An 11,327-nucleotide genomic window follows, 5' to 3' on the forward strand; every position below is an offset into this window, starting at 1 on the left:
AAATAGTAGAAGATTTATTTAGTGTTAATTTTAAGAGTTTAGTGGACAAGTTCACCTTCACAAATTTTAAATATGATGGTTAGTGGCATTTTAGTCGTGAAATAATTTACCTTTTCAAAGCTGCCCTGCATCAAACCTAAACGTTTCTGACTCTGTACTTTCCAAGGGTTAGCCTATTGTGTACTTCACTTGTGTAAAATTGTTTTATTATTTTATAACGTATAGAGTAGTTGACCAACCTGAATTGAAAATGAACTGTAGTGCAAGAATAACTCTTACTGTTTTCAAAGCTTGTGTTATTCAGATTGACTTTTTTTAAGTGAAGTAAAAGTCTAAAAGTAAAAACTGTTCTGCTAGCTTTCTGTCCTCATGGGTTTTGTGTTATTACAGTCTGACGATTGAAGGAGCAGTAGCATGCCGAGAGATCATCCAGCACTGCACTAAAGACAGCCAGTAAAGGTGATTTTAAAACGATTTGGCATCAAAATGTGGAATTGCAAGTTGTGTAGTTTTTCTACTGCCATAAAAGTCATGTTGTTGAAGAATTATCGGCTCAACCATGGTCAGTACTCCACAATTTCACCCTTACCCTGTCTCTACAACACATGCATGTGTACATTTAATTCATTAAAGATACACATGTCAAGAATGCACACTCCCATGCAAAGAAAAGACGGTTCTTATCTAGATTTGAATAATTATGGATTTTGTTGCCCTGTGTGTAATTTTAAGCAGCCATTTATTGAAAGCCAAATGTTTATCCATCTGAGGGGGCATTTAAAACGAAAAGAAACTGTTCCATGTCCTTTCAAGAACTGCAATTTTAAAACCAATGTATACTCAACCTTCAATGCCCACAAATGCAGAGACCACCAAAATTCAACAAGTTACAATGAAGGCATTGTGCAAAGTGTTATAAATGTAGAACAAAAAGATGACATGCAACTTGATTCAATAGAGTCATCAGATGACAATCAAGTGGCATCCACCAGTGAAATCAGTGGAATTGAGGGTTTAGAAGAGCACTTGCAAAACAATCTGGCTGGATTTTTCTTGAAAATGCAGACCATTCTCCATGTGTCCCAGAGAGCAACACAGGGGATTATTGAGCATATAGATCAGTTGCTTTTGTTATCACAACCTCTGGTTAGAAAATCAGTTGTAGATATACTGAAAAAGCACAACTGTACATATACGGATAAACTGGTGAATGAGATTTGTCAGGCAGTTTCTGATAGTAATGTTTTACATAAATGTGCCACATCTGAAGGATCTCTATCTACAGCAAAGAGGAGGAAATCATATTACGAAGAAAATTTTCCATATGGCAAACCTGTGGAGTATTTAATTGAATCGTCAAAGCACACTTATATGTATGTGCCTATTCTCACATCTTTGCAATTGTTGTTGAAAAAAAATGATGTGCTTGAAGAAAATGTTCTACTCACAAGAGGGACAGAAATTGTCAATAATACTTTATGTGGATGATTTTGAAATTGCAAACCCACTTGGTACCTCAAAGAAAATACATAAAGTCTTTAGTGTCCGCTATAGAGTCAGAGATCCGTCACAGATTTCATTATGTCTTCTGTTTTGATGTGGATCAGGAGTTCAAGGGGAGATTTGGGTCTGAGGCACTGAGTGATTCTGTGGCATTGCTCCATGCCCACTATTGTAAATTACCAAAGGCCCAGTTTACTTATGACAGAAACCCCAAATCTATCTGTCAAATCTGGTAGATGCCTGTTATCTGGGGATCATGGAGGATAAAATAAACAATGTGGAAGCTCTGTGGCACGATGAGAGCCATCTAAACAAGTACTTTAGGATTCATAAACCAAGCAGGCTGCTCTCTCCAGAGTACTGCTGGGACCAGAACATTTGGGACAAGCAGGATATACTTGTCACTCGCCTAGTGTGGGCACCAAAACATTATGACACACTTCGTACTAGGTAGAGTGACCAGAAATAACTTTCTGAGAAAAGTTAACACTAAAGCACCTGTAGCCGAATGGGTAAGAGGCCACTCAGTGAAATAAAATGTTCTTAAGAAATGGAAAAAAATCCAGCAAAACATTACGGTCATCTGTAAAATAGTGGTGGTGATAGGTAATTATGAATGCAAAACAATTCCATTTAATTTCGATCCACCATGCAATACCAAATGGAAACAATGTGATTGGCTAGCATAAAAGCATTCTTAGGTGGAACAGCACACAGTGTAGCATTAGCAGTCATGGACTGACCTTCCCACAAATTTTAATTTGAAATTATCAATGGAGCGCAATGCATCTTCACAGAGAATATAATAAATGGCAGCCAACATCCATAGAGGAGTCTTGATTGTCCGTCAAGACACCTGGAGAACTATTCCTGAACACTACTTACACAAGATTACACGAAAACTGTCTGAGTTCCAAGTGTGTCTGTGTTCAAGAATAAAGGTGGTCACGGGATATACTGTCTTTTAAGTTTATTTCAATTGTATTTTTTTTTTCTTTGTTGTTGTTTTTTTACCTTATTAACTGGATTTCCATGTATGTTTGCATGTATCAGTAAAGGGCTACAGGAGGCTGCCTGGGTATTTTGGAGGTATTTTCACTTATACCTCCAATCCTACAACAAGGCTACATTTGTTACAAGTTCCAATACCATTAAAGGAGGGCAGGACGTAACTAAATAACAGAGAGAGAGAGCAGGGAAGGGCTGGAGGTTTCAGCTGGTGACACAAGAGCTAGATAAACTATTGCTACGCCTGTAATCTGCAGTTAATGAAGTAGAAACCGTGTTTTGATAAGGCCCACGTACTTCGACAAACAAAATAAAAGGCTACATTTATTATAAGGACCATTCCCATTCTTGGAGGCAAAGGAGTAACTAAATATTTGAAGCATAGAGCGGAGGAGTGCAAACAACTGGTGAGGAAAGCGCGATAATCTACATCTACAAGTTTCAGCTGATAAGCAGAAACCATGCTTTGAAACATTGATTAAGACCGATATCCATATCTCGGAAAGCATCTGTCATCTGGGAGGGGATGTTTGCCCCTAATGTTTTCAGTCAAAAGCCATCTTTCTGTGTTTGCTGTGAGAAGGTTGGACACATTATGTTCCCCATTTTAACAGGCTTCAGAATTAGAATAGTTCATTAATACATAAGGAAATTATGTTGTTACAGTTGCTTTAAGACAATAAGAACAGTAACAGACTGAGCTAAATTAAATAATCCAATATATAACAAAGTGTACAATATATCATATCAGAAAGGGAGCTTATTTGGTTGGCATGATATATGAGATGAATAGTCATCAATTTGCAAATTCTGAACACATTTTAATAACCACTTGTGATCCTCACCTTTCTGAACTCCTTTCTAGCTGAAGAATTGTAAATATTATTACCTTTTTAGTTGAATAAATATCTACTATATTAACAAAAATGATTTACTATTATTTGCCATTAGCTGAAATTTTCCTTTAGGAAAACAATCATCAAAATATTATAACAACGCCTAAAGAGCAAAAAGTATCAAAGTAAAAACAATGAATCTGCAGGAAATGCTCCCCATCAGTGTCACCTGGATTAATATTGTTGCTCTATATGTTTAAGACTGAGCTAATTTTTATATACTTTATATGCTGTTTAATGTTCAGCATCATATTCTATAAAGCATATGTCTGCAGTGGCTCTCCTGCGAGGACAACTGAAAAAAAAAGTGTGAAGTAAATATTAATAACAAAAATATCTGCTGAATTAAAAAGCTTGAACATGGTTAACAGTAAATATCTACAGGGAGAATTAAAATATGAATGAAAAATAAAGGTTGTGTGTTGACAAAACATCTTGTTATAATAATAATAAATTGCATTTATATAGCACTTTTCGGGACCCCTCAAAGCGCTTCACAATACCACTATTCATTCACTCTCGCATTCATACACTGGTGAAGGCAAGCTACAGTTGTAGCCACAGCTGCCCTGGGGCAGACTGACAGAGGCGAGGCTGCCATAAAGCGCCATGGGCCCCTCTGGCCATCACCAGTAGGCGGTAGGTGAAGTGTCTTGCCCAAGGACACAACGACCGAGACATGAGCCGGGGCTCGAACCAGCAACCTTCCGATTACAAGACGAACTGCCAACTCTTTGAGCCACATTGTTAGACCTGGTACATTCAAACATTCTCATTAACAGTAATCTAAAAGTGCTGAATGAGCTTGCACCTCTTTAGCATGACAGTTTTATGGCCAGAGCTGCTGTCTCCTTTCCATCATCATCAAAGTTTTTCTTGCTGATGCACTAAAGGAGTTATTAACTACTTTTGTAAGAATCTTTTCATCTTTTATTAGGAATTTTTAATAAATTACAGCTGTCACTTGCTGAGTAGGTTCTTATCTAACCACTGGCACCTGAGCAATAGACTGTAGGAAACGCAGACATCTGATCAGATTGGGTTTTGTTGTTCTTTGCTTGTTCAATATGTTTTCAATTTGTGTTCAATTTATGAAGATGAATGCAAAATATTGAGGCAAGGAACAAAACCAACACTGGCCCAGAAGAGATAGTCAAACGATGATTTTATTGAGCACACGCGTGGGAAGATGTACACTGCAACACATCAGCATAGATCTTCACCAAACAGCTCATTTCAGAATGGTTTTATTCATGTCAGGGTTCAACCCCTTCTGTGTCACAAATGAACATAATATGCATCAGTTACAGTAAATAATCAATTAAACATAGCTAAAATAGACAGAGACGTTCCTCTTTCTAGGACATTCTTCCATACATGGTAATTAAACTCATTCTCCGAATAGTCCCTGGGGACTTTACACTTTCTTGGCTCTTCGTCTGTCACTTGTTACTAGGCAAGCTCAAATGCAATTAGAAGCTAAATGAATTCCTGGCTTTCGGCCTGGCCTATGTTTAAATCATATCTGTAAGCGTGAATGCTGTTTTAACCTTCCATTGCTCCAAGTCACTTACACAATAGATCGTCGGGACATCACGCCAAACGAAGCTTGAAACCTTCAATAGACTGAGCATCAATTCTTAAGAAGAGAAAGAGGCATAGAGTGACATAGAAAGAGTGACACTCATAACAGCACCGAGTTTAATGAACACCTGAGACACAGCTCTATCATGTGGCTACCAAGTGTTACTGCAAACAAAGATGTTAGGTAATCTTAGCCCACATTAAATACTTGCATGATAAGAGATCCCTAATTCTAATGTAAGTATGTGTAAGTTTTATAACTGTAAAAGATTTCATCTCTTTAAGCTGTAAAGGCCACTGGATCCCTTTATGTTATATGAATACTACATGTTAAATAAAAATACGGTAACCAACTTGAATAAAATACAAAAATACACCAACTAACTAAAATAAACATGTGCCTGACTAGAACAAGATACAATATAATTAATCAAAATGAAGGAAATGTAATGAAAAAGGAATGAGGCAATGAAGTAAAATAGGCATACATTTGAATAAAAGTGTTACTATTTTACTAATTAATAATGTCATAAAACCATTTTTAATGAGGTCAAATCTTTGTTGCCTGTTATTAATACCTTACAAACTGTTATAATATAACAATTTCTTATTTCAACCACACTCTAAAAACTATTGTTTAAGCTCAACAAAAAAAATTAACGCAACAGTTTCCATTACTCTTTTTGAGTTATGATAACTTATGTTGAAATTAGATTGAACCAACAAACTATATTGAGTTACGGGAATTAAATTATCCTCCATAATCAAAGGTGATTTTAATTACCATTTACGTAATATTTGGTAGCTTAAAAACATATTTTTAAGTTGTTTACTCATAAAAATTATGTTCCTCCAATTACTTTTTCCACATTATTTGAAATGATTTGTAAGTGTTATGTAATTAATTACAGCAATTACAAAAACAATTTTTTAAAGTTCATTATTTAAAATATTAAGTTGCTGATTTTCATCATTATTGTCATCATTTTAGCTTTCTCTTATTTTTTTTATTGTAATAGCTTTTAAGAAAGGAATTCATTCAACATTTTTTTTATCAAATAACTTTTTTATTTTTTAACAGTAGGCATTTCAACACTTTGTATTTAAAAAGTGAAAATAAACCAGAAATTTAGATTTATACCATCACAGCCAAGTTATAGAATATGCCTTTATGTATTTAACACCACAGAAACAAATGTGTTCAATTGGTAAAAAATCTACTTAGAAAACATTTTGTTGCAGTAATACTTCCATGCAAGTGTTCAGTAAATGTTAACTTTCAATGCCTACTAAACTTTACAAGATCTTGCATCTTTCTATTACACAATGCAGCAAACACCTTTAAGATCAATGTTACACATACAGGATTCAAAACAGTTAACAATTTTTGAAACAGAGTCAACATCTTTAACATAATGATAGTTCCATCAAGGTCAAGGAACAGCTTCTGAACAACTTCAAAAGTATATTTCAGATCCTTGCATTAGCTTAGATTGAGAGCATATATTATGCCCATGAGCAAAACACAGCACCTTGGGAAATTCTGGCCCTCCATGATTTTTGTTTCCTCCACCACAATGGTTGCAGTCTTATGGTTAGATCCAGGGGTGTACCGGTTACTGATGATGGCAGTCTTCATCACCTGCCTTAAGTTCTTCGGTGTCCTTGTAAAGCAAATTTTAAAAAATAGGTTAGTGAATTATAGATTAGACTTTTATACTTACTGAATCTTAATGAATTCAGATGATCAATGGAACACACACTGTTGAATTACTTGCACCAAACTCCATGAAAAGGTCCTCGTCCTTCTCTCCAAGGAAGAAGGCAGCAGATGGCTACTTCTCTGCGTGTTTCAATTGTATTGTACTATTTAAGAAAAAATAAAGTATGCGTATAAACTACATGGGTGACTGCCAACAAAGTGCATTTTAAAGCTACCCAAAGTCTAAATAGTTGTCCTACCTCAAGAAGCATGTCCTTGATCTGCCTGATTCTCACTCCTTTAGCTCCTCCCCTTGATAAAATGACATCCATCAGTTTTGGGGTGCAATGGTCAAGTGTAGCCATTCAAGGCTTACAGTGGTTATTCTCTTGAACTCCTCCTTTATCTGTAGACCACACAAACAGAAGAATTAAACCTTGCAGACTATTAGCTATACTGCATTAATGAATGCTGTATTACATTATTTAAAGAGGATAGACATGATCTAAGGCTACCCCAAGTTTTGAGGGAACCAAAACAATCGTGGTGAAGACAAGGGAGACTTCCCCACCATAACCGTGGTGTAATCTCTAATGTTTTAGCAACCCTGTTTCTGCAGAGGTTTCGAATTTACACATTGTTCACTCCCAGCCCATTTTGTAAAAAATTAGATTAGATTAGATTAGATTAGATAGAACTTTATTAATCCCTCGGGTGGGTTCCTCTGGGAAATTCGATATTTTTATTTTTTTTTATTTTTTATTTTTGTGTCCCAACTTAACAAAGCACTAATGACCCTAGATTATCACACTATACTAACTGCTTACATAAAGTCTTGATGTTAAGTAGATTCACATAGCCTATGCCAGAATAATGCTATTGGAATGACATTAACAATATTTCACACAACCTGATTTTTCAAAAAGAAACAAAGATAGCTGCAGCTCTTAAGATCAAGAACAATACTTACTTTAAGCTGTATCACAATAGTAACCAAAATCATTTACAATGTAATATTACATATAGGTCATGCAAATTTTATAAAGACATAAAATAGGTGAGCCAGGGGGGAAAAAGAAGCCTCTAGGTCATCCTCTGACAAAACTATTCACAGCTTAAAGGCTTCTAATTTTGGTAAAAAGAAAAACAAAATCAGCCTAAGATCGAAATTAGATTGCAATGTGTAGCAAAACTTTAACCACGCTTTTCCTAGCCACAGTTGCACTCTCTAGCTGAAGACTTTTGTCAAATGAAACTTTATAAGTCTTATCCTCTGCTGTGCTAAAGTTTAGAATGGCTAGCATTAGCCACATGTGGTAGTGCAAAGTATTTCCTTATCTGTATGAGCATCACATCATACACAAATCCACTACAGGTGACTAGCACAAATGCTTTGCTTTGGTAGAACTGTTATTTGTAAATGAAATGTTACTTACCTTGAAATGTCTTTTACAAAAGCTTGCACCATGCAACCCAACATGTGTGAATTTGCCCGGGCTAGTTAAGTCGGTAGGGGAGGGAATTTGAAATCAGAAGTTACAGTGGAAAAAGAATAAGTTATCTATTCAATTTCTTTAAGTAATTACAACTTGAATTTTATTTTAAACCCACTAACATTGGGATTTAATTTCAAATTACATATAAAATTAATTTAATGTAATTACCAACATTATTATTTCAACACAACCCAAAAAAATAAAGTTTGCAACTTAGAAGGTCTATCTTAATCAATAAATTAGAATTTTTATGTTGCAGCCATGGATTTAATCAAGTGGTGGTAAAAGGCCTGATGAATTACTTTTTAGAGTGCAATATCCCTTTCACAAAGAAATGCAAATAGAGGCTTAATGTTTGTTTTTTCCTTTTCTTTAAGGTTTGATTCTGTCTATCTGCCACAACTTTCTTCGCAATTAAAATGTTGTTCATCGGGGAAATGACAGGGCCAAAGAAGTGGGAGTTCACGTTTAATCTGTCAATAAACGTGCTTTTCAATGCACAGGCCAATGTGTGCTGGATTTCTCTACTATCTGCCATTGGTCATCTGTGGTTTTATTTCCATATATTCAAGATATGCACCAAAGGCAATGTGAAAAATTATAGGAGTGTCATACTCCGACAGCAAGCAGGAGTTGAATGCAGAAACAGAATAAAGTAAATGAATTAAGTTTATTTGCAGTGACGTGCTGAAACTATTTACAGTGTCTTTTGGAAAAAGGTAACATGAGCAGACTCTGTGTACAATATTGTTGCGAGATCGATCAACTTTAGACCAGACAACAAACGACGGAGGCTCCGGAAAAGTGCAATCAAACGATGAGTTTTATTATCACAGGAGAACAACCAACCGTCAGCATACGGAATGGGTTGCTCTGACAAGAATACATTGGGTTCTGGTTTTATAGGACAAAATATCACACCTACGTTAATGCAGTTCAAAAATACATGGTGACAGACGGGCAAAAGTTCAATTCGTGCAGACAAGGGTACATCACGTACATATAACCTTACACCGACATATAACTTCTCCTTTCTACATTACTTGCCTTTTAAGGTAATAACTTCAAGCACATTTATGCATTGTGTATAAAATGAACTCAACCTGTAAAAATAGAAAGGTCAATGTGATGACAGACATATTCAATGCAATACAAACCCTGTAGGAAATATTACTGATAAATGATACTGTGAAACATGTTATTAATAATGTGGAAGCTCTGTGGCACGATGAAAGCCATCTAAACAAGTACTTTGTTTTTTTTTTTTTTGTTTTTTTTTTCTAAATGACAGAAACAGCAGTATGCGACATTACGTGATGGCAGAGCTTCAGTTCATCCTTTGTCATTTTTTTTTTTTTTTTTTTTTTTTTTTTTAATAAATAGGACAGGGGGAATGAATGAGAGAGAGAGGGGGAGAGAAAGAAAGAAAACCCAAAGGGGAGAAGAGACGGTGAGAAGGGGGGGAAGAGAGAGAAAAAAAAAAAAACTCCTGGGTCACCTGTATGGAGAAAAAAAAAAAAACAAACAAACAAAAACAAACAGAGGAGACAGCAAACAACAAAGAGCAACATAATAATAGAGAAAACAAAGCACCATCACAATAAACTAGCTAGTCATAGATATCAGTATTTACTAAGTAATAAACGATATTGTGCAGCACGCAAGATAGACAGCGCACAGTGTGCTTTGAGGCAGCAGCCAAGAAAGCTTTAGTCCGCGTCTGTGAATACCCATGTGTGCATACCTGTGTGGATCAGCATGCTTGCATTCCAAAGGTTTCTCCATGTAATGATCTGCTAGGGAGTGTGGGGGGGCCACAGCCCCGTCCTCCAGGGTGTGAAGCGGGTATGGAGGAGATCAAAACTCCAGACATCCAGAGGCCCCCAGAACACAAGAGACCATGGAAGACCAACAGAGGGGCAGCCGCGCCACTGTCCCAGTAAGAGCTGAGGAGAGTCCCAGATGAGGGCTCGCCCAGCAGCCGCGGAGCAGAAGTCAGGGGGAGTTGCAGTGACGCGCCCGTGAGCTCCGCCGGCCCCCAGCTGCGCCTGAGTGACCGAGCCCTAGGCCGAGAGGCCGGGGGCACCCCACCTCCAAAGGGGCCCGGGCGAGCCCCAGGCCCCAGGCCCCGACAAGCGGCCGCCAAGGAGTGAGCCGGTGTGCACCCGGACACCCACCCCCAGACACAAAGAACCACCAACACACCGACACCTGAGGGAGTCCGCCACCGGCAGGGGAAGTGGTGGTGGGTGGAGATAGGCCTCCAAACCTTGGAGGGCCTGAGGTGTCCCCAGAGAGGTGGCGTCTGATACCCAGCCTGACATATAGACACAGACATACAGGCACACACAGATACAAACATCCATTCCCACCCTCATGCTCTCATATGCACTCACTCCACACTTAACCAACGTGGAGACAGACATAAAGAGACGCTGTACACACAATCACACTCCCCAAGCGTACTCTACAAACCGGGTCTAGGTACCCTTGCCCCTGGAGGGGGGAATTGCACCCAGACCCAGGTGGTGTTACCCTTTTCCCTGCGGTGGGGAGAGGCAGACCACCCCGACTCCGCAGCAGCAGGGAGGCCCCACACCCCAGACCGCAGTCGGACGGCCAACTCCTAAACAAGTACTTTGGATTCATAAGCCAAGCAGGCTGCTGTCTCCAAAGTACTGCTGGGACCAGAGCATTTGGGTCAAGCGTGATATATTTGTCACCCGCCTAGTGTGGGCACCGAAACACTATGACACACTTCGTAATGAGTAGAGTGGCCAGGAAATTAAAATTAGAACCCCTATGTGAGAGAAGTGCAAGCTTGTTGTTGATTTTATATTGGGGTATTATCTGTTAAGTGAGCTAGTGGCTCTATAGTATAGTGGTCTACACATTCACCAACCAGTGAAAGATTTTCAGATTCCTAAACAAATAAATAAAATGAATCTTCCAAATTAATACATGTGGAGCTACCCCTGTGGTTGCCCCCCACTACCACCTGCAGCCAAAACTAGCTTTCATGCAGAAAAGTGGGTTGGGGGAGAAACTCATCTTCCTTTTCTAAAGATTAAACTCGGAAAAATCTAAATGCTCAGGCATGAAAAGACATTTTTATTATTTACATCAGGCATATCAAAC

General features: G+C 37.9%; 1 protein-coding gene across 1 annotated transcript; it reads left to right on the top strand.

Annotated features, from left to right (window-relative positions):
- Nucleotides 1–1,484: 1,484 nt before the first annotated feature.
- Nucleotides 1,485–11,113, top strand: LOC309709704 (N-acetyllactosaminide alpha-1,3-galactosyltransferase-like; the record flags this gene model as incomplete). Its single annotated transcript, XM_082538485.1, has 4 exons — nucleotides 1,485–1,735; nucleotides 2,557–2,581; nucleotides 9,354–9,443; nucleotides 10,830–11,113. 4 exons carry the CDS (start codon nucleotides 1,485–1,487, stop codon nucleotides 10,959–10,961), a joined length of 498 nt encoding a protein of 165 aa, XP_082394611.1. The 3' UTR covers nucleotides 10,962–11,113.
- Between the last annotated feature and the right edge of the window lie 214 nt (nucleotides 11,114–11,327).

This window comes from Aulonocara stuartgranti (assembly GCF_965226115.1).
Source record: "Aulonocara stuartgranti genome assembly, chromosome: 1".
NCBI classification, from domain to species: Eukaryota; Metazoa; Chordata; class Actinopteri; order Cichliformes; family Cichlidae; genus Aulonocara; species Aulonocara stuartgranti.